The sequence below is a fragment of the Panthera leo genome, chromosome B2, assembly GCF_018350215.1.
Source record: "Panthera leo isolate Ple1 chromosome B2, P.leo_Ple1_pat1.1, whole genome shotgun sequence".
In the NCBI taxonomy this organism is placed as follows: domain Eukaryota; kingdom Metazoa; phylum Chordata; class Mammalia; order Carnivora; family Felidae; genus Panthera; species Panthera leo.
In genome coordinates, this window is record NC_056683.1 from 52,317,581 (window position 1) to 52,342,650 (window position 25,070).

At 36.3% G+C, this 25,070-nt stretch overlaps 1 protein-coding gene across 1 annotated transcript in view; it reads left to right on the forward strand.

Annotated features, from left to right (window-relative positions):
- Window positions 1–269: 269 nt before the first annotated feature.
- GFRAL (GDNF family receptor alpha like) overlaps window positions 270–25,070 on the forward strand; it is a 65,704-nt gene continuing 40,903 nt past the window's right edge. The window contains exons 1-3 of the mRNA XM_042937328.1: window positions 270–291; window positions 4,818–4,952; window positions 7,196–7,354. Coding sequence (XP_042793262.1) covers window positions 270–291; window positions 4,818–4,952; window positions 7,196–7,354 — 316 coding nt within the window. The remainder of the gene's footprint in view (window positions 292–4,817; window positions 4,953–7,195; window positions 7,355–25,070) is intronic.

Consider the following 25,070-nt stretch of genomic DNA (forward strand, 5'->3'; position numbering starts at 1 on the left):
CATCTGGCTTGTGGGTTTTTCTTGGAAGCATAATAGCCGAGATTAGTATGCTCAGAAGAAAATAATTGAATTTGGACATAATTAGGAAAGTTCACAGCTCAGGAAAGATTGGGGAGGAAATGGTGACAAAGGAAGCTGACTTGACTCAGTAATGCTTTCGGGAAGCAAGGGCAGAAGCTGAAGCCTTATCTGCACAGTTACTGTTAAGAAGGTGGTTGCAGTTCACACGTCTGCCTTTCTTGCAGGTGAATAACTCCAGGTTGTCCAGCATGATAGTCTTCATTTTCCTTGGTAAGTGAATCATGCTTCTAGTTTACCTGGATCCATAGCACTGTTTCTTCATGAACTGAATGCCATCTTATCTGACTTAACTGTTGATTAAACTAAAGGGCTTATAATAGGAAGTCTCAATTTTCAGTGTATACTTTAACATGGTTTCTTACTTTCTCAAAATTGTACACTCACTCATTTATAACTCTGTAGAAAATGCACAATGCAGGGATTGCATTCATCTCTCAGATTGTTTGCATTTTATTATATGGGATAATCCAGTTACCTAGGATTTATGGAATTCACATAGATAGTAGAGCCTTTGAGAAATGAAACCTTCCAGTATCTATTTACAAGTTATAAGATGGCAAATTTCAAATTTATCTATTTTTCTTTGAAATTAAATTAAATGAGATTAACTTAAAGCATTCAATTCCCCGAATTTTAAAGTGTTAATATTTACTAAAAAGGATTCATTTCATAGAATAAAACAACTTAACATCCCATCAAATGCTTCACATTTTAGTTAGTTTCTGTTAGCTACAGGAAAGGTTTGTAATAATCCCACTTGTGTTGGATAGTGTGAATGTATCATAAAATGCTGGTGGAAAAGAATTCATTTATACTTAAAGTATAATCCATGAAGATCTACTTGCTATAGGTGTCATCGGACAAGCTACTGTATTTTTCTTCAGAATTTAGTAGAATCTATAAAATGAATTCAGGAAAAGAAATAGTTATGATTATAGCTGAATATTATTCCATTCATTAAAACAGAGCCAGTATTTTTTTGTTTACACTAATAGATATTAATGAATAAAAACATAATTGTGGGCAAGAAAACAAAGAAGGTTATTCCAAATTATGTTGAACAGGAATCAAAAAAATTAAGGGGAGAAATAATGGAATATTTTATGTATTTTCAGTTTTTCTTTAGTTTTAGTAATAGTTATTTCCTATCTCAAAATTTTGCTCTTGGATTTATTTTAACACTATTTGCTTATTTCCATTCATGATTATAAAGAAAACTCTGGGAAATTTTAATTTTGTAGATAAGACAGCAGTATAACAGAACACATGAAACATGTTACAACCTCATTATGGCTCCAGTTGAAAAAGCAAGGATCGCCTCTTGTTTTCAAGTTTCCATTCTAAATTAATTTTGAGACTAGGAAGTGAATGATTTCTAACATTGTTAGGGTCGAAGCTGTACTGATAGGCTTAACCTGTATTTCCCATAGTTCATTCTTAAGAATACTTGTCTAACATCATCTAAATAGGTCTAAAGGTGCGGGAAAGTTCTATCACCAGAGGAACGTGGGGCATGGTGAATTTTTAAAATAGAACATGTCATATCATAATAAGACTTAAGAGGGTAATATTGTGTGCAACATTTTTCATATTGTTACTTTAAAACAGAACTTGTTTTTCATTGAGTATTTCAAGAGAATCCTTGAAAACTCCTGGATTAAATACGTGGCCACAAATTATAGTAAGGAATGACTAAGATTTTGGCAAGTTAAAGTTATTTTCATTCTTGTGGGCCAGATCACTGAGATGGTTTTCCTAGTAGATTTAGTATTTCATCCTACTAGAGGGTGTGGAAAATCGTATAAAGTAAACAATCAAGTGGAACTTAAAATTTTAAATATGGAAGAAAATGAAACAGATTTGAGAAACATAATATGTAGAATTAATTAACCATCATTAGACAGAGGTACTGGTAAGGTTTTGATGATGTATTCAGGATACCATCATCTATAAGTTTCCTGAAGGAGCTATTTACAAGATTCAATGATCAATGTCAAATAAAATTCCAATTTCTTACTTTCCTTTTTTTTATGTTTATTTATTTTTGAGAGAGAGAGAGAGAGAGAGAGAAAATGAGAGAGAGAACATGAGTAGAAGAGGGGCAGTGAGTGAGGGAGACACAGAATCTGAAGAAAGTTCCAGGCTCTTAGCTATCAGCACAGAGCTCAATGCAGACCTCGAACCCACAAACTCTCAGATCACGACCTGAGCTGAAATCAGTTGCTCAATCAACTGAGCCACTGAGTCACCCCATAGAATTCCACTTTCTTTTGAGTAGAGTCTGACATAAAATATTTCAGGGTCTTTGGCAAGCTGGATTCAAACAAGAAACTTTGGGCCAGAACCAAAGGGGCTCTCTTTCTCTTTCTCATTGGTTAAATGAGCTTAACAATGAACACATGACAAAACAGAAGGCTGATATGTCAATTTTCACTCCAGCCCTCAACAAGAAAAATGTGACTGAGCCACACCCTTGGGCCTAATCTCCAAATGCAGTGACCCAGCAAGTAGTACATATGATCCATCCAATGAGTTGTCTTGGATTCTCCTTAGGAGAAGAGGTTTGAAAAGAGGTAAGATAAAGAAAAGATTTTAGGCTTTACTTGAAGCCCATAACTCTGCATTGTCTCAGGCAATTCATAATTAGCATCATCTTTTTAAAAATTCAATTAATTTGACTCTAAGACCTACTTTGAGATCTCCTGATTATAATTAATATATTGTTTCTGTAACTTGATTGTTCTTCCCATATTTTTCTATGGATTGATCCAGCAAGTGTTGCTTGGCATGCTTGCAGAATCAATTCAAATAATTTATACATTATACTAAATTAGCATCACTATGTTTTTGATATTTTTAGAAAACTTACTGGAAACTTCTCCTCTACCCAACATAACTTGTAAATATCTGGAAGGTATTATTTTTATTATAGTATTATAGTATTACTTATTTATAACTTCTTTTTTTTTAAGTTTATTATCAGAGAGAGAGAGACAGCATGAGTGGGGGAGGAGCAGAGAGAGAGGGAGAGGGAGAATCCCACGCAGGTTCCATGCTGTCAGCACAGAGTCCAATGCAGGGATTCATTTCACGAACTGCAAAATCAAGACCAGAGCTAAGATCAAAAGTCAGATGCTTAAGCAACTGAGCCACCCAGGTGCCCCTATAATTCATTCTTAAATAACTATTCAAGTTAGTGTAAGTCAACATACATACATAATGTCTCATTGTGTTTGATGATGAGGATACAATTATGAATTACCTCCAATGTCTGCCCAGTAGGACCCTAGAACCCCATGGTGGAGACAATCATATAAACACACATTTTCATTACAGAGCAGTAAAGCTATGCTTGGGGAAATCCCAGTATTCTAGTGAAACAAATAAGAGGTGTTAAATTAATTTGGATATAGGAAGAGGGTGCTGAATTCAGGGAAGGATTCCATAAAATAGGTAATTATTGTGTTGAGTGTTAGAGGACAAAAAAAAAAGACAGAAAGAAAGACAGAAAGACAGACTGAAAGAAAGAAAGAAAGAAAGAAAGAAAGAAAGAAAGAAAGAAAGGCTTATAGGAGATAAAAAGGAGTGCCTACTAATGAGGGTACAGTATACACTCAGAGGTACAAGACAGCATGGAGCATCTGGGAAACTATACATGCTCAAAAATGTCTAGATTGCATACGATAAGGGATATAAGAACTAAACTATGAGGAACCATCCAAAGGTCGAAGCAGAGAAATGGCAGGATCAGGATGGTACAGTAGGCAGGTTAGCGGGTATAAAGAACCTATGTGAGTTAAATGAAACTGGAGGCAAATTGACTAATTGATGGGTTGGTCAAATATTCAAAAATAAGAGTCAAGGAACTATGCACAAATGTATATAAAAGAGTGAAGTCGAGGATAAAAAAGGAGTCTGTGTTCAATCAGTGGTTTCTAGTGTTGGGTGCCCATGAGAACAGTGAAATTGATGAAGCAGGGCTGTCCACCAGGGAGTGATGATGATAAAAATACACTGTAGTCTTAAAATGTATCTGGAACACTTTGGTTGAGATAACAACAAATACAACTGGAATACTGAAAAATAATGGGATTGAATTATGCTTTAGAGAATCATCAATCTAGAGGTTTTAGTTAAAACCATTAAAGTACATGGAATTGTACATAGAGAATGTGTAAAATGAGAATGGGAAACATCTGAGGATAGACATTAAGCTAAAAATACAGTTCAACAGAAAAAGACAAAGATCCTGGGAAGAGGCCTAACTATGGTCAGAAAATATCAAATGAATAAGTATCAAGAGAACTAGAAGAGCTGGTTGCCAAAGGAAGAGAGAGTTTTAAGAACAAAATAGCAACAAAACGTGCAATGATAAAAGTAGGCAAGATAAAGTGTTAAAACTATTAAGGTTGATGTCATGGAGATGATTAGGACAGTTCAGAGAGCAGTTTCAATAGAGCAAGAGTCTTAAAAATATAAATTGAGGAATAAATATGCACCAAATAAGAGCACAAATCTAGACTCTTCATTTAAGAATGTTATAAAGGAGAAATACAGATCTGTAGTTAGGGGGGAGGTTAAGATCCATTCTAATCTTATAATGATCTTATCAGATTATATTTTCCATAACACTGTTGTTTATCACCAGTAACTTAGTTTTGAGGTAAATAACTGTCATACTGTAATATTGCAAACACGTTCTTGTTGTTTTTGTTCTTTTCTTATTGTTATTTCAGCTATGGTGCTATGCTTGGAAAATGAGTCCACTTCCCAAACCATTGATTGCACATATTTAAGAGAGCAATGCCTAAGTGATACAAATGGATGTAAACTTGCATGGAGAAAGATGGAAGATTCATGTAATGTTTCAGGTAAAATACATTATTTAATTTTTTAAGTTTATTTATGTATTTATTTTTGAGAGAGAAAAAGAGAGAGAGAGAGGGAGGAGGGCACAGAACGAGAGGGAGAGAGAGTGACAATTCCAAGCAGGCTCTGCACTATCAGCACAGAGCCTGATGCGGGACTCAAACCCATGAACCATGAGATCTTGACCAGAGCTGAAGTTGGACGCTTAACCAACCGAACCACCCAAGTGCCTCAATAAAATACATTATTTAAAATACACATAAATGATTTATTTTTACTGAGGTAAAAATAGGATTTGATATTTTCTTTCACTGCCCTGGGAACTAAGTTAGCTTTGCTCCAAACACTTTTTTCAAACTTAATATTCAAGTGATTTACCTTCAATTGCTTATTAGCGAATGTAGTAACAAGAACTCAAGAGCCTTAATGCCCTGTGGGGAGGTTTATGCAAGATTTCAGGGTTTGTTTTACTTATCTCACCATGTACAATGTTATAATTATATGCATGCTTGTCAGAAGTATGGCAAAAATTTTTCAAATGTGTTTTTGCTTACATATTAGTATGTCAGTAATAAAATAGGAAAAAAAATTGTGATGATCAAGAGCATTGTTATTTATTTGTATGTGTATCATATACATTTTTATATTCTTGCAACAGACATGCTATCTTCCATTCCATCTGTGTCGAGAACAATTTAAAATACATTTTTATTTTTAACATGTCCTACATTCCAAACATTTGAGCAGAGTCCCGAGGGTTAGAGAATATGAAGATTAGAGTTACTGTTACTTGTTTAAAATAAAAAGAAAACATACGGAATATATCAATTCGTTGAATAAATATTGTATGGACTGTTATAGTAGGACTCCATTCACTAAAAATAGATAAACTGATTATATAGTGAGACATTACCTTAGTACTATTATCACAAACGTTTCAAAATATTGTATTCTCATATAATTTATCATCTTGTATATTGGATGTTATAATACTATAAAAACCTCATAAACTTTCTGGAATATTCAGTAAGAAAAACTGAAAAGGGAAAATAACAATAGATTCTTCCATGACGTACTTTCTCTATTTTGCGCAGTGTGAAGTCTGTACTGCTCATGACTCTTGCCTATCTGTGTGTGTATCCTCTACTTCCCAAAAGACATAAGAGGAAGTAAGTTGGGTTTAAGAGGCAGCAGCCTATAGTTCTGATGGCCAACATTTACAATCTCTATCATCGGAAGTCCTCCCCATCCCCACAACCTCAAGGAATTATATAAGATGTAGAGGAAAAGAGAATGATTTCCTTCTCTGTCCTGCCCTTGAAGGGAGTAAGTCCATAGTCCAAAGTAAGTTATAGCTGCCTAACCCAACATTCTTATTACAAGTCAGGAAAAGAATTTTAAAAGCCTAATTTGCTCTAAGTAATACAGTAATTTTAAGATGAGAATAGAAGACAAGTGACAAAAAAATCCGTTATTTGTTTTGATGATGAAACTCCTTGTTACATTTTATAAAGCAATTTAAAATATTGCATTCAGTGTGTCATGAATTATAACACATACTTCAGTATACAAATAGCAAGTCATTTTCAGTGAATTGCAGTAATATTTGCATAATTATCTCATTCATGAAGCTGAAATAGAAATATTCTCAAATACATAAATGAACTCAAGTAATTTTATTCAAAAAAATGAATAAAAGAAAATTGTTGGGTGGATGAATAGGACTTTGTAAATTAAAGCAGAAAATGAAATATAGATAATTGTGAAAGACTCATTATTCAATAATATTTATTGAGACTTACAAAGTGTTAGGACCACTTCATTTCTCATGATGAATTTTGAGCCACTTGCATGTCTCTTATTATAATCTTAGAATGACATATACACTAGAAGATTATGGCAAATAGTTAATAAAAATAACTAAACTGACAAAATAGTGAAGATTATGGATCATTCTGGTCACCTCCTATAAGGACAGCCTTGATTATTATAGAAGACTAAAAACTGATATTCTAAGTGGGGACAAAATCATTTTAAAATACAGCAAGCTTTAATCAATTTTGGAAAGTAAACATTGAGGGAAAGATAGTAAAAATGGATTTTGTGCTTAAAAAGTCACGTGGACATCTTGCAGCATCCTCAGGAAATCTTATTATAATAAGGCATTACTCAGGTTAATACGTTAAAAGCATTTGGGGTAGGGTGATACTTAGATTAATATCAGGAGTATTACATGTTTGTTAAAACCCAGGTAACCCCTGCAAGATGAAGGATTCATCAAACTGTAACCTGAGCATCCAGTCCTTGGTGGAAAACAATTTCCAGTTTGAAGATTGTCTCTGCACTGGTAACCTCCATTGCACTATTAACAAATTGCTTGGGAAAAAATGCATCAATGAATCAGGTAATAATATGTGGTTATATGAAATATTACAGTCATAAAAAAGAAAAGTCAGTTTCAAAATTAACCACATCTATGTAATTGGATTAATTCTCTCTCTCTCTCTCTCTCTCTTATTGGTAACTTGAACAGTTTTTTTGTGTAATATAAAGTTCTGTGAGTCCTAGATCTCAGTAAGTGCCTAACATATTTCTGTAATTGTTAACCACTATTTCAAGCTTCATCCAATCATAATTAATTAGCATTATATATTCACTCTCTCAGTTCTTATTTTTGTGAGGCTCACTATGGCTTTGCCCAAGACCTAAATGATAGAAGACAAATAAGGTATCATTTCTGTTGTTAAAGAACTCAGTTTCCTGAGAAAGTCCAAAATATAACCACTTATCTGGAATTCTACTTGCCTCTGGATGGGAGCATTTAATCATTTATGCATTTATTTAGAGCTACTCAAGGTGCCGGGCTGACACTGAGGTAGTGGTACTCAAAGTAGTCTGCATGTGTCCTTGAGGGTTCATAAAGATTTTCAAAGGGATATGGAGGATGAAATAGTTCTAAAACAATCAGTTTCTGGATCCTCAATGTTCTTGCATACTCTCTCTGAAAAGTGGACAGCTTGGGATTGCAGCTGTTATCATGGGGTTCTTGCCTCTTCTTTCATAATCAGCCTTCTCCCATTTTATAAGAAATAGGTTTACCTCTCATTTATCATGAATGGTCCCATTATCCCACCTCTCAAAACACTCATGGTGAGCAACTGGCCAATTTTCTGTTCCATGTTTTTGCTTTTTCCAGAGTTTCACATAAATGGAATTATGTAACCTTTTGGAATTAGGGAAACTTGAACCTGCCTGATTTTTTTTTAATTTAACATCATGGACTTGAGGTTCACTAGTAGTTTTTGAACAAGTTTGTTCTCTGTTTTGAGTAGTATTCCATTGTATTGGTTATCCATTCACCACTGAAGGTGGTTTGCATTGTTTCCAGATTTTTAGAGATTATAAATAAAGCTGCTATAAATATTCACATACAAGACTCCTACAAACATAAGTTTTTATTTCTACATATTTTTGTTCGGCTATACGGTAATGTTTATGTTCAACTGTATGATAAGCTTTCATACAATATTCTAAGTTTAATTTAACCATCGATGTATAAAAGTTCCATTTGCTCCACATCCTTAGTAGCACTTGATTTTGTTATTTGCTTTTATTTTGAGGCCATTCCAATATATATGTGGTAGTGTCACATTGTGGTTTTAATTTGCACTTAAATAATGTTGAACATATTTTCATGTGCTTAGGTAACATATTTTCATGTGCTTAGGTGTCCTCTATATACATTATTTGGTAAAGCATCTCTTTAAAATTTTGCCCTTTTTTAATTTGAGTTTTGCCTTTTTTATTGGGTTTTAAGAGTTTTTCCTCTGTGTTGAATAGGGCTTATCAGGATATGTGCTCTGTAAATGATATTTCCCTGTCTATATCTTTTATTGCTTTAAGCGTATATTTCAAAAAGCAGAAGTTTGTTGTTTTTTAAAGTTTAACAATGTCCAGCTTATCATTTTTTTCTTTTATAAATAATACCTTTGCTGTTGCATCTAAGAAATCTTTATCCGACCCCAAATCACAAAGATATTCTTATATGATCTAGACATTAAGTACTTTAGGTTTTGCATTCAGGCTTATGATACACTGTAAGTTAATTTTTGTTTATGGTGCAAACCATGGGTCAGATTCATTTATTTATTTTTTTTCTCTATGGATATCCAGTTGTTCTACAACATTTGATAAAGGGACTACAGTTTCACCTTTCTCCAAAATCCTTTGGGCTATATATTAGTGTCTCTATTTCTAGATTGTTCTATCTTGTTCCAGCTGCCTATATTTCTGTACTTTTGCCAATACTTTCCTCTTAGCAATATTTTGTAGTTTTCAGTGTATACTTCATACACACTTTGTGTTAAGATTTACATAAATATGCTTCACTTTTTTGATGCTGTTGTAAATGGTAACTTTTTTATATCTTAATTTCTAATCAATTATGGCTAATATATCAAAATTATATATATATGGTGTATATATATAAGACATATAATACCATATATATACATACATCTTCTATATACCATATATTTACATATATCTTATATATACCATATATTTACATATATCATATATATACCATATATATACATATATCTTATATATATATACACCATATATCTTATATATATATACCATATATATACATATATCTTATATATACCGTGTGTGTGTGTATGTATATATATATATATATATATATACACACACCTTATAGCCTGTAACTTGCTCAGCTCAGTTATTACTTCTCGTATCTTTTATTTTGTAGAATCTATAGGATTGTCTACATAGACTTAAATATTTATATCTGCAAATAGAGAGTTTTATTTCTTTCTTTCCAATCTGTAGGCCTTTATTTCTTTTCCTTGCTCTATTGTTCTGAGTAGGACCTGCAGGATAATGTTAAATAGGATTTCTGGGAGTGGCCATCCTTGCCTTTTTACCTGTCTTGGGAGAAATGCATTTAGTTTTGCACCATTAAGAATGGTTTTTGCAGGGGTGCCTGGGTGGTTCAGTCAGTTAAGTGACCAACTTCAGCTCAGGTCATGATCTCACAATTCGTGGGTTCCAGCCCCTTATCAGGCTCTGTGCAGACATCTCAGAGCCTGGACCCTGCTTTGGATTCTGTGTCTCCCTCTCTCTCTCTGCCCCTCCCCAACTTGTCCTCTCTTTCTCTAAAAAATAAAATAAACATAAAAAAATGTTTTTTAAATAAAAAAAAATAGATTTTGCAGTAAGTTCTTTGCAGGTTCCTCCTCCCTTTATCAGGCAGAGAAAATTCCTTCCTATATCCGGTTTGCTTAGAGATTTTATCATGAATAGATTTGCAAATGATTTTCTGCCTCTTTTGCAATGATCATGGTTTATATTTTTAGTTTTTTTTTAATATGATGAATTATTTGTTGATTCTTAGTGTTGGTTCTAACCCTTCATTCTGAGGATATATACTATCCAGTTATGAAGTATTTATTCATTTTATATGTTGCTGGATTGAATTTGCTACTATTTTGTTGAGGGTTTTTAATCTATGTTCCTGAGGGACATTGGAATGTTTTCCTGACAGCATATTTGTCTGATTTTGTTGTCTAGATAATACTGTTTTTAATTTTAATTTTTTTTAAAAAATGTTTAGAGAGAGAGTGTGTGTGAGCTGGGAAGGGGAAGAGAGAGAAAGAGACGTAGACAGTGAATCCAAAGCAGGCTCAAAGCTGTCAGCAGATAGCCTGATTTGGGGCTTGAATTCACGACGAACTCATGAACTGTGAGATCATGACTTGAGCAGAAATTAAAAGTCGGACGCTAAACTGACTGAGCCACCCAGGTGCCCCTGGATAATGCTGTTTTTTAAAATGATTTGGGAAGTATTTCATCTTCTTTTTTATTCTAAAAGAGTATACAAAGAAGTAGTAGTATTTCTTCCTTAAATTTAAGGAATTAATTTAATTCAATTTAATTAATTTAATACACTAGTGAAGATATCTGGGCAATTCTTCATTGGAAGATTTAAAAATGTTCAGCGTGTTTGTCATAGAACTGTTTTACTTATTTCTTTTTTTAAATTTTTTTTTTCAACGTTTTTTATTTATTTTTGGGACAGAGAGAGACAGAGCATGAACGGGGGAGGGGCAGAGAGAGAGGGAGACACAGAATCGGAAACAGGCTCCAGGCTCTGAGCCATCAGCCCAGAGCCTGACGCGGGGCTCGAACTCACGGACCGCCAGATCGTGACCTGGCTGAAGTCGGACGCTTAACCGACTGCGCCACCCAGGCGCCCCTGTTTTACTTATTTCTTGGTGAGTTTGGTAGTTTGTGTCTTTCAGTGAACTTTTCTGTTTGTTGGATTTATGTTGAATTTTTATTTTTAGGGCTTCCATTTTACCTTTTTTCCGTATCTCTCTGCTAAGTTGTTCCTAATATTCTCAAATTGTCCTTTAAATATCTATAGGACTTATAGTAATGTCCTTTCGTTCATTCAGATGGTGGTAATTTGTGTCTTCCTCTCTTTGTCTCTCCCTGTCTCTCAGTTTTGCTCTTTATTATTTTTTGTTGCTGTTGTGTTTGACTTGACTTGAAGTTGCTCTTCATTTTCTGGTTTCTTAAGATAAAGGCTTATATCACTGATTTGATATTTTTTTTTTCCTTTTTCCTATAAGCATTTCATTATATAAATGTCCAAGTGCTGTTTTAGTTATATTCACAAATTTTAGTATGCTATGTTGTCATTTTTATTCAATTCAAAATGGTTTCTCATTTCCCTTGTGACTTTCTCTTTGATTCATGGTTTATTTTACAATACCATTGTTGAACTTCCAAATATTTGAGGATTTCCCAGATACCTTTGTTATTTACTTTTAGTTCAATTCTTAATTAAAATGGTAAGTGCTAAGTATCACCTGTACAATGTGATACATGCTAGGTGACACACACACACACACACACACACACACACACACACACACAGTGTTTGAAGGTATAGAGGATAAAATAATGGTGATTCAGAAGGTTCACAGAAGAAATGACAGACTTGGGGCTTTTAGGGTGAATTGGGTCGATTAAAGAGACAAAATGGATGTTCTAAACAGAGATAATAGAATCAGGCAGAGCACATTCAAGGAGCAACAAATCCTTTGTTAAACTGGACTGTAGAATGGAGGAGTATTAGGAGATGATGCTGGGAAGAAAGCAGATGTTATAAAAAGGAGAAAGGCTGAATTTATGTATCTTTCTAAAGGGATTAGGCCTCAAACTGTTATTACAAGGGGCTATTAATGCATTTTAAACGGAGAAATGCAGAATCGGCTTTTCAAAGGGTATCCCTGGCAGGAATGCAAAAGACAGGATGGAGGGGTGGGAAAGATTCAGGCCAGGGATATCAAATAATTTGAGAGAGAGGTAATGTATGCTTAAACTAACACACTGGTGCTGAGGACTATGAGAAGAAGACATAAGTAAGGTATATTTATGAATCACAATCAATAGGAATTGGTGGCAGTTGGATATAAGGAGAATGAAATGTATAAAGCATGGCTTGGGACAGGGTACTGAGATACACTGAGATAGGAAAGAAAGAATAAAGTACAGGATTAGGGGTAGAAGTGATGAATTATATTTTGGAGACATTGCATCTGTGGAATGCTTTGGAACATTCACATTAGGAATGTTGGCATTTTGTTTGAAGTTTTGCATGATACAAATAATTTTTAAAAAGAAATGAAGGAATCTACATCGTCTAGCTTGCATTTGGAAACATGGATCTTGGACTGAAGAGAGTAATATAAAATAGACATACAGATTTTGGAGTTAAAAGTTTATAAGAAATAGATAAAACCGTGAAGGAAGATAGGATTGGTCAGGAAAGACTATAAGGTGAGAATATTATAAAGATTTTGAGAATAAAACTCATGATATAGTTAAAGTAACCAAAAAGAAGATTTCAAAGATAGGAAAAGAAACATCAGAAAGAGTTGTTGAAATCAATGAAAGAGACACAGGGAAAATAGTCAGCAATTATAAATGCTGAGAAGTCATCAACTAGGACAGCCTGAAATGACATTAGTTAGCTAATTAATAGGTCTATACTAGTTTTAGATTGAAGTGGGATGAAATAAAAGCATATTGGAATACTAAAAATGTTTATTGACTTTTGTTTCACAATGGTAAGACAACTTAATTTATATCTCTTTAGCCACTTTTAATCATACCAAGTTCTGGCAAAATGTAGTGACCAGTCAACAGGTACATATAAATTTAGAGCAGTTAAATTGAAATCAATTCACATATTTAAACCCTTTTTTTCCCCATAGACACTTACTAAAGACTACTATGCAATAATTTTGATAACCAGGAATATAAAAACCCTATAGAGAAGACTTAAATGATCTCACAAATAAACTTCATGATGGACATGACCTAATTATTATGTATACAGGGAGCATTAGTTTATTGCTTATAATTTAGCTTAGTGTGGGAAGGAAATAACTGAAATCTTAATATCCATCCTATCTCAACTATAACACCTTCCACAAACTTTTTGGTCATCATTCCAAGACACGATCTCTGATCTCTGTCTCTGTCTCTCTACCCCTCCTCCTCCTCCCCCTCCTCCTCCCCCTCCTCCTCCTCCTCCTCCCCCTCCTCCTCCTCCCCCTCCTCCTCCCCCTCCCCCTCCCCCTCCCCCTCCCCCTCCCTACCTCCTTCTTCCTTTCCCTATCTTCCCTCTTTGGATTCTCAAAACATTCCCAAACATATATAGTGTGTACTGTTCTATTCTTCCTTAATATACTGTAAACTTCTTGAACAAATCAGCTTTGGCATTTCTTTTTTCTTTTTTACTTACTATGATAAAGCACCCAGCACAGTACCTGATACTTAGCAAATAACCAATAATATCATAAGGATTTAAAATTTTTAAACATATTTTTGAGCACCTAAATCATGGATCTATTCATAAAGTTTTTATTGTTCAGTTAACATGTGTAGATATAAATGCTGGAGAATGGATATAAAGATGAATGAAACAGTCTCTGCTCTTGATTAGCTGAAAATATAGTAGAGCAAAATTGACATTTAGCCAAGTCATTTAATTTAGTCCAGCTGATTAAATATATACATAGAAAGATAGATATTTAGATACGTTGATTGATGACATTTAGACAGGATTACAGATTACTTCAAGGTATATAATTATCAATGTAATAGAACTAATTATATGAGAACAGCATTAATTCACATCCATCCTATTCATGCAACCCAGCTTATGCTAGCCAAAAGTAATAGAAAAGAAGACCTCTGTTCTAGTAAAGGAGTCTGATTTATATAATTATAAAATCCATTGTGAGCTGTTATTTGCGAAATGTGCAAAATGCTATAGTAGTGTATTTTTTTTTTTTTTACTGTAGGATTCTATTTATTTTTTTTTTTTCAATATATGAAGTTTATTGTCAAATTGGTTTCCATACAACACCCAGTGTTCATCCCAAAATGTGCCCTCCTCAATACCCATCACCCACCCTCCCCTCCCTCCCACCCCCCATCAACCCTCAGTTTGTTCTCAGTTTTTAACAGTCTCTTATGCTTTGGCTCTCTCCCACTCTAAACTCTTTTTTTTTTTTTCCTTCCCCTCCCCCATGGGTTTCTGTTACGTTTCTCAGGATCCACATAAGAGTGAAACCATATGGTATCTGTCTTTCTCTGTATGGCTTATTTCACTTAGCATCACACTCTCCAGTTCCATCCACGTTGCTACAAAGGGCCATATTTCATTCTTTCTCATTGCCACGTAGTATTCCATTGTGTATATAAACCACAATTTCTTTATCCATTCATCAGTTGATGGACATTTAGGCTCTTCCCATAATTTGGCTATTGTTGACAGTGCTGCTATAAACATTGGGGTACAGGTGCCCCGATGCATCAGTACTCCTGTATCCCTTGGGTAAATTCCTAGCAGTGCTATTGCTGGGTCATAGGGTAGGTCTATTTTTAATTTTCTGAGGAACCCCCACACTGTTTTCCAGAGTGGCTGCACCAGTTTGCATTCCCACCAACAGTGCAAGAGGGTTCCCATTTCTCCACATCCTCTCCAGCATCTATAGTCTCCTGATTTGTTCATTTTGGCCACTCTGACTGGCGTGAGGTGATATCTGAGTGTGGTTTTGATTTGTATTCCCCTGATAAGGAGCGACGTTGAACATCTTTTCATGTGCCTATTGGCCATCCGGATGTCTTCTTTAGAGAAGTGTCTATTCATGTTTTCTGCCCATTTCTTCACTGGGTTATTTGTTTTTCGGGTGTGGAGTTTGGAGAGCTCTTTATAGATTTTGGATGCTAGCCCTTTGTCCGATATGTCATTTGCAAATATCTTTTCCCATTCCGTTGGTTGCCTTTTAGTTTTGTTGGTTGTTTCCTTTGGTGTGCAGAAGCTTTTTATCTTCATAAGGTCCCAGTAATTCATTTTTGCTTTTAATTCCCTTGCCTTTGGGGATGTGCCGAGTAAGAGATTGCTACGGCTGAGGTCAGAGAGGTCTTTTCCTGCTTTCTCCTCTAGGGTTTTGACGGTTTCCTGTCTCACATTCAGGTCCTTTATCCATTTTGAATTTATTTTTGTGAATGGTGTGAGAAAGTGGTCTAGTTTCAACCTTCTGCATGTTGCTGTCCAGTTCTCCCAGCACCATTTGTTAAAGAGACTGTCTTTTTTCCATTGGATGTTCTTTCCTGCTTTGTCAAAGATGAGTTGGGCATATGTTTGTGGGTCTAGTTCTGGGGTTTCTATTCTATTCCATTTGTCTATGTGTCTGTTTTTGTGCCAATACCATGCTGTCTTGATGATTACAGCTTTGTAGTAGAGGCTAAAGTCTGGGATTGTGATGCCTCCTGCTTTGGTCTTCTTCTTCAAAATTACTTTGGCTATTCGGGGCCTTATGTGGTTCCATATGAATTTCAGGATTGCTTGTTCTAGTTTCGAGAAGAATGCTGGTGCAATTTTGATTGAGATTGCGTTGAATGTGTAGATAGCTTTGGGTAGTATTGACATTTTGACAATATTTATTCTTCCAGTCCATGAGCAGGGAATGTCTTTCCATTTCTTTATATCTTCTTCAATTACCTTCATAAGCTTTCTATAGTTTTCAGCATACAGATCTTTTACATCTTTGGTTAGATTTATTCCTAGGTATTTTATGCTTCTTGGTGCAATTGTGAATGGGATCAGTTTCTTTATTTGTCTTTCTGTTGCTTCATTGTTAGTGTATAAGAATGGAACTGATTTCTGTACATTGATTTTGTATCCTGCAACTTTGCTGAATTTATGTATCAGTTCTAGCAGACTTTTGGTGGAGTCTATTGGATTTTCCATGTATAATATCATGTCATCTGCAGAAAAGCGAAAGCTTGACTTCATCTTTGCCAATTTGGATGCCTTTGATTTCCTTTTGTTGTCTGATTGCTGATGCTAGAACTTCCAACACTATGTTAAACAACAGCGGTGAGAGTGGGCATCCCTGTCGTCTTCCTGATCTCAGGGAAAAAGCTCTCAGTTTTTCCCCATTGAGGATGATGTTAGTGTGGGCTTTTCATAAATGGCTTTTATGATGTTTAAGTATGTTCCTTCTATCCAGACTTTCTCAAGGGTTTTTATTAAGAAAGGGTGCTGGATTTTGTCAAAGGCCTTTTCTGCATCGATTGACAGGATCATATGGTTCTTCTCTTTTCTTTTATTAATGTGATGTATCACGTTGATTGATTTGTGAATGTTGAACCAGCCCTGCATCCCAGGAATGAATCCCACTTGATCATGGTGAATAATTCTTTTTATATGCTGTTGAATTCGATTTGCTAGTATCTTATTGAGAATTTTTGCATCCCTATTCATCAGGGATATTGGCCTGTAGTTCTCTTTTTTTACTGGGTCTCTGTCTGGTTTGGGAATCAAAGTAATACTGGCTTCATAGAATGAGTCTGGAAGTTTTCCTTCCCTTTCTATTTCTTGGAATAGCTTGAGAAGGATAGGTATGATCTCTGCTTTAAACGTCTGGTAGAACTCCCCTGGGAAGCCATCTGGTCCTGGACTCTTATTTGTTGGGAGATTTTTGATAACCGATTCAATTTCTTCACTGGTTATGGGTCCGTCAAGCTTTCTATTTCCTCCTGATTGAGTTTTGGAAGAGTGTGGGTGTTTAGGAATTTGTCCATTTCTTCCAGGTTGTCCAATTTGTTGGCATATAATTTTTCATAGTATTCCCTGATAATTGTTTGTATCTCTGAGGGATTGGTTGTAATAATTCCATTTTCATTCATGATTTTATCTATTTGGGTCATCTCCCTTTTGTTTTTGAGAAGCCTGGCTAGAGGTTTGTCAATTTTGTTTATTTTTTCAAAAAAACAACTCTTGGTTTTGTTGATCTGCTCTACCGTTTTTTTAGATTCTATATTGTTTATTTCTGCTCTGATCTTTATTATTTCTCTTCTTCTGCTGGGTTTAGGCTGCCTTTGCTGTTCTGCTTCTATTTCCTTTAGGTGTGCTGTTAGATTTTGTATTTGGGATTTTTCTTGTTTCTTGAGATAGGCCTGGATTGCGATGTATTTTCCTCTCAGGACTGCCTTTGCTGCATCCCAAAGCGTCTGCATTGTTGTATTTTCATTTTTGTTTGTTTCCATATATTTTTTAATTTCTTCTCTAATTGCCTGGTTGACCCACTCATTCGTTAGTAGGGTGTTCTTTAACCTCCATACTTTTGGAGGTTTTCCAGACTTTTTCCTGTGGTTGATTTCAAGCTTCATAGCATTGTGGTCTGAAAGTATGCATGGTATAATTTCAATTCTTGTAAACTTATGAAGGGCTGTTTTGTGACCCAGCATATGATCTATCTTGAAGAATGTTCCATGTGCACTCGAGAAGAAAGTATATTCTGTTGCTTTGGGATGCAGAGTTCTAAATATATCTGTCAAGTCCATCTGATCCAATGTAGCATTCAGGGCCCTTGTTTCTTTATTGACCATGTGTCTAGATGATCTATCCATTTCTGTAAGTGGGGTGTTAAAGTCCCCTGCAATTACCACATTCTTATCAATAAGGTTGCTTATGTTTATGAGTAGTTGTTTTATATATTTGGGGGCTCCGGTATTTGGCACATAGACATTTATAATTGTTAGCTCTTCCTGTTGGATAGACCCTGTAATTATTATATAATGCCCTTCTTCATCTCTTGTTACAGCCTTTAATTTAAAGTCTAGTTTGTCTGATATAAGTATGGCTACTCCAGCTTTCTTTTGGCTTCCAGTAGCATGATAAATAGTTCTCCATCCCCTCACTCTCAATCTAAAGGTGTCCTCAGATCTAAAATGAGTCTCTTGTAGACAGCAAATAGATGGGTCTTGTTTTTTTATCCATTCTGATATCCTTTGTCTTTTGGTTGGCGCATTTAATCCATTTACATTCAGTGTTATTATAGAAAGATACGGGTTTAGAGTCATTGTGATGTCTGTATGTTTTATGCTTGTAGTGATGTCTCTGGTACTTTGTCTCACAGGATCCCCCTTAGGACCTCTTGTAAGGCTGGTTTAGTGGTGACAAATTCCTTTAGTTTTTTTTGTTTGGGAAGACCTTTATCTCTCCTTCTATTCTAAATGACAGACTTGCTGGATAAAGGATTCTGGGCTGCATATTTTTTCTGTTTAGCACACTGAAGATCTCGTACCAATCCTTTCTGGCCTGCCAAGTTTCAAAAGAGAGATCAGTCACGAGTCTTATAGGTCTCCCTTTATATGTGAGGGCACGTTTATCCCTTGCTGCTTTCAGAATTTTCTCTTTATCCTTGTATTTTGCCAGTTTCACTATGATATGTCGTGCAGAAGATCGATTCAAGGTACGTCTGAAGGGAGTTCTCTGTGCCTCTTGGATTTCAATGCCTTTTTCCTTCCCCAGTTCAGGGAAGTTCTCAGCTATTATTTCTTCAATACCCTTCAATACCCCTTCAGCACCTTTCCCTCTCTCTTCCTCCTCTGGGATACCAATTATGCGTATATTATTTTTTTTTAGTGTATCACTTAGTTCTCTAATTTTCCCCTCATACTCCTGGATTTTTTTATCTCTCTTTTTCTCAACTTCCTCTTTTTCCATAACTTTATCTTCTAGTTCACCTATTCTCTTCTCTGCCTCTTCAATCCGAGCCGTCCTGGTTTCCATTTTGTTTTGCATTTCGTTTAAAGCGTTTTTCAGCTCCTCGTGACTGTTCCTTAGTCCCTTGATCTCTGTAGCAAGAGATTCTCTGCTGTCCTCTATACTGTTTTCAAGCCCAGCGATTAATTTTATGACTATTATTCTAAATTCACTTTCTGTTATATTATTTAAATCCTTTTTGATCAGTTCATTAGCTGTTGTTATTTCCTGGAGATTCTTCTGAGGGGAATTCTTCCGTTTGGTCATTTTGGATAGTCCCTGGAGTGGTGAGGACCTGCAGGGCACTTCCCCTGTGTTGTGGTGTATAACTGGAGTTGGTGGGCGGGGCCGCAGTCAGACCTGATGTCTGCCCCCAGCCCACCGCTGGGGCCACAGTCGGACTGGTGGGTGCCTTCTCTTCCCCTCTCCTAGGGGTGGGATTCACTGTGGGGTGGTGTGGCCCGTCTGGGCTACTTGCACACTGCCAGGCTTGTGGTGCTGGGGATCTGGCGTTTTAGCTGGGGTGGGTAGGCAAGGTACACGGGGCAGGCTTGCTCGCTTCTCCTTAGGTGATCCACTTCAGGAGGGGCCCTGTGGCAGCGGGAGGGAGTCAGATCTGCTGCCGGAGGTTTGGCTCCGCAGAAGCACAGAGTTGGGTGTTTGTGTGGAGGAGGGAGCAAGTTCCCTGGCAGGAACTGGTTCCCTTTGGGATTTTGGCTGGGGGATGGGTGAGGGAGATGGTGCTGATGAGCGCCTTTGTTCCCCGCCAAACTGAGCTCTGTCATCCGGGGGCTCAGCAACTCTCCCTCCCTTTGTCCTCCAGCCTTCACGCTTTCCGAGCAGAGCTGTTAACTTATGTCCTCCCAGACACTAAGTCGCACTTGCTGTCAGAACACACTCCATCCGGCCCCTCCGCTTTTTCCAGCCAGACTTGGGGGCTCTGCTTGGCCGGCGAGCCACGCTTCCACCCCGGCTCCCTCCCGCCAGTCCGTGGAGCGCGCACCGCCTCGCTGCCCTTCCTACCCTCTTCCATGGGCCTCTTGTCTGAGCTTGGCTCTGGAGATTCCGTTCTGCTAATCCTCTGGCGGTTTTCTGGGTTATTTAGGCAGGTGTAGGTGGAATCTAAGTGATCAGCAGGACGCGTGGTGAGCCCAGCGTCCTCCTATGCTGCCATCTTCCCTTTTCCTCTGTAGGATTCTATCATAGTAGTGTATTTTTTAAAACACATGCAGTACAGAGGCTGGCTCCAAATAGTGCTTATAAGGATGCCCTAGCAGGTTTTAAGTAAACGTGTTCATATCATGAAATTGATTCTATTACCTTTATCTTGCATAAATATGATGCATTTGTAGAAACTAAGGCTGTGAGGTCTTATACCTTTTATAAGGTATAAGAAAATTAATTTAATGAACCAAAATTTAACAGTCTTTTAGTTTTAGACCAAAATGCCACAGGGAAAAAGGTTACTTTGGGAAGAATTGTAGGGTCAAGGATTTTTTTGTTTTTTATTGTGGAGACCTACTTGAAGTGCCTTAGAGGAAGATAAGACTTTTTAGAAATAGTATACTTCTGAAAGCCTATGTTAAGCTGACTTGGAGTCTCCTATTGAAGTTGTTTTTCTTATCTTTTTTGTGTAAAGTTCATATAGTTATGACTTCATTTGAACTGTCCAGTAAAACATGTATTCTCAGTGAGGGATATAACCCCCAAGGGCTGAAAAGGCTTGTTAAGGGAAACATAAAAATATTTTTAAAAGACAGAGAAACACTGAGTGTATTTCTAGGAGAAGATGGAAATCCATAAAAATTTATGCAAGGGAAATAATGTGTTGCCTTATAAGTATTAAGTTACACACAATTTCTACCAGTCGTCATGTAATGTAATGAAAAACAAAATGTAATGAAAAACAAAAATAAATGATGAAGACAAAATGTCATTAAAAGAGATTGAGCATTACCATTATGTGGTTACATAAACTATAATCAGTGTTTTTAATTCAAAAATTTTAAAAAAATTTTTCAGTTTATTTATTTTGAGAGTGAGATAGTGTGAACAGGGGAGGGGCAGAAAGAGAGGGAGAGAGAGAGAGCAGGCTCTGCACTCTCAGCCCAGAGCCCAATGCACCACTGGAACCCATGAACTGTGAGATCATGACCTGAGCCAAAATTAAGATTTGGATGCTTAACCAACTGAGCCACCCAGGCACCCCTTATTTCAGTTTTTAAAAACTTGGGTTCATTTGTAATAGCTCTCTTGAAAATTTTAATGGTTTGTGAAAGACAATAGATACAAGAATATTTATAAAAGATAAGTCTATATGCTATATTTATTTATTCATTTATTTTATTTATTTTGAGAGAGAGTGTGTACTCGGACATGGACAAGTGGGAAGGGGCAGAGAGAGCAGGAGAGTGAGAGTCCCAAGCAGGCTCCCCACTGTCAGCTTAGAGCCCAAGGTAGGGCTCCATCTCATTAACCCCATGAGATCAAATCTGAATCCGATGCCTAACCAATGGAGCCACCCAGGCCAGTTATTAAGATTAAATTATTTAAGTTTTGGTCTCTCTCTCTCTCTCTTTTTTTTTAATTTTAACTTTATAGAAGAATCAGCACTGTCTTTACATTTGGCTTCACGGTCAAATATCACACAGTGGTTCCATCAGAAAAACACATCATTAATGGTTAGAAAAAAGATTGACTGTGTCACAGCAGCACATATCTGCCAGGAGTCGGAACATTGCACTCTGTTGTATGAAAATTTTAAGAAAACCTGTGGGAGAGAATCAGAACAATGCAAGACCCTTGATGGAGGCTACACGTGTGCAGCATTAGGAGAAAGTCTGAAAGAAACAATCTTGTGGAATTGTCATTGCAACAACCCTTCAAAAGTAGAGTGTATTGAAATTTGGAAAAGTTTGTTTGAAGATATTTGTATACAAGATGTTCACATGAATCAAGTTCCAGCCTACAGTGATGACTATGAAGAGGGATTCAGCCAGGAAATTGTTTCAGGTTGGTACACACAAGAAGAATTTAGGAACATTAAGTATGTAATCACGAATATGAATTAGGTAAAGAATATTTAATTTCTAATTCCAACTTTGTCATTTATGCCTGTTTCTCTTTGACAATTAATTTTTTTTTAAAAATGATGCCATGAATATGTCCAAAGGGATTATGAAGAAAGAGGCAAATGCTAAAAGGTTTTAGCATCATCTTTTTTAAAGTTTGTTTGTCTGTTTATTTACAGTGAGTGAGAGAGAGACAGACAGACAGATAGGCAGGCAGAGAGAGAATTCCAAGTAGGCTCCATAGTCAGTGCAGAGCCTGGCACTGGGCCGAATCCTACCAACCATGAGATCGTGACCTGAGCTGAAATCATTAGTTGGTTGCTTAACCAACTGAGCCACCCAGATGCCCCAACAAAATGTTAATTGTATTCATCCATCCATTCATTTATGCATGCATTACACATTCATTAAACAAATACTCACGAGATATTTATAATGTGCTATGTCCTGTGCAGCAGGATTAAAAAAAAAAAAAAAAAGCAATAACAAAATAAAACACTTGTCCTTCATTCAAGGAGCTTATTATTTTTTAGGGGATTTGAAAAATAAAATAAATAGACAAAATGTGGTAAGTAATATTATGTATTTATTTAATAGATATTTCTTTTGTGTTCCTACTATGCCTAGGCCTGGGACTAAAACCTGGGGGGAAAGTAGTAAACAAAACAAACGGAAATCACCCCTTTCTTGAAGTTTACATTCTATATTGAGTGGTTTCTTGAATAGGCTTCCCAAGCAAAAGACTCTGAAACAGAGGTTTGCACACAAAAGATGTGTGTGGCCTGAGGGCTTGGAAACAAAAGCAACAAGGAACTGAGGAAAACAGGATCAGAGGGAGGGAACAGCTGAAACTCATACAGCAGCCACAGCAAACTTACTTTATTCCATAGGAAGGTTGGACCTGGAATGGCTTTTCAGAGATGTCATCTATTGAGGCAAGGGATCTGATCCTTGAACACTTCCTGTGGGCTAGTCCTGAGATATGAGCTGTCCTCTGGGAAAATGTGTAACCTTGGCTGCGCTTTCTTCACATGAGGGCAATGCCTAGAAAATAACCAGTGTGAGTCATCACGCAACTATACTTTCAGCAGCTGGGAAAATGAGAACCTGTGTCACCAAAAAGGGTATCTTAGTATTTTTCATATTTCAAACAGTATGAATGCTAAGAGAAAATGAAGCAGAGGGAAAAAAGAGGTCTGAGTGGGTAGTTTGTAATTTTAATAGGATGGCCAGACAGTTACATCCTTAAATGAATTTTGAGCAAAGACGAAAAGAGGTAGGAAATGAGCCTTGTGGATATTTCAGGAAAGAGCAATTAGGTCAGAAGAAAAGGGGAATCAAAAGTCCTGAACTGGAAATCTGTCTGGAAGTTTGAGGAAGAGCTAAGGAGACACATAGGTAAAGGAGAGAATAAGGGAGAGAGATGTGGAAGATGATATCAGAAATAAGACAGGGGCAAGATCATGGAGGGCTTTCTAGGTCATTTCTAGGTCACTGGTTCTTTCTCTGAGTGATACAGTAAATCACTGAAGAATTTTCACAAAGGGATCATCATGATCTGATTTATACCTTTAAAAGGATAATTCTGGTTTTTATGTTGATCATTGACTGAAGAGAAGCAAAGACTCAAGTAGGAAGACGAGTTAGGAGGCTTGTATAATGATGCAGCAAAAAAAATGATGGACAATGGACCACTGTGGGAAGTTGTCAGATTCCAGATATATTTTGATATTAGTAAATTATGTGGAAATGCAAGAAAGAAGGGAAATGGAAGTTGATCCCAAGGTTTTTATCTTGAGTTATTAGAAGGATGTTGTCACCATTATTTTTGCTAACTACTATGAGAACAACTACAGGAAGAAGAGGTTTCAGTGAGGGACCGAGAAGTCAGATGTCAGTTTTGGACAGGTTGAGTCTGAAATGTTTATTAAGTAACCAAGTAAATACATCAAATTAGGCAGCCCCTTGTATGGAATTGATGTCTAAATTCTATGTATGGCATAAAAAGGTGAGATCTGTACAATAGGTATAAACCAGGGATGGGGTGCATCATTCACTTATAGCTGATAAATAAGACCATGGACCTAGAGGTCAACAGAGAAATTCATGCTAACTTGGACTAGGGTGGTAGCAAGGTGAGAAGATAGCAGATTCTGGATATATTTTGATATTAGTAGATGAATAAGAAAGAACATGTGTATTTTTTTTTATGTATATGATCTTCTCTTTCAGAGATTGATCTGATTGGTACATTCTTTGATTTATGACTGTGACATATTGCCCTTTAGCTCCTCTTCAGCAATTAAGCTACTGTTTAAAATATCCTCCGGGAAAAATGTATATTCATATATGTACCATATGAAATTAGGATTTAATGTGCCCAGAATTTACCTAAATTACTCATAGCAGATAAAACAGTACACATCCATGATGGGATTTATTTTCCCATGCTAAAATAAATATTTTGTTGTGTTTCTAATAATTACCCACTTAGTGAGTATATGAGTCTGCTGGGGCCACCATAACAAAATATGACAGCCTGGGTGGGTTAAACAACAGAAACTTATTTTCTGACAGTTCTGGAGGCTGGAACTTCCAGATCACAGTCTAGCAGGGCTGGTTTGGGTGAGAGTTCTTTTCCTGGCTTCTGGACTTCATGGTTTCTTTCTGTATCCTGACATGAGATTTGCTTAGTGTCTCTTTTTACTTGGATGATAATCCTATCAGGTCAGGGCCCCACTCTTATGACCTTGGCTAACCTGAATTACTTTGAGAGACCCCATATTCAAATAAGCCACATAGGGGGTTAGGGCTTCAACACATACATTTTGGAGGAACATAAACGTTCAGTCCATAAAAGTGAGTAAATTCAGGATTTATTTATGTTT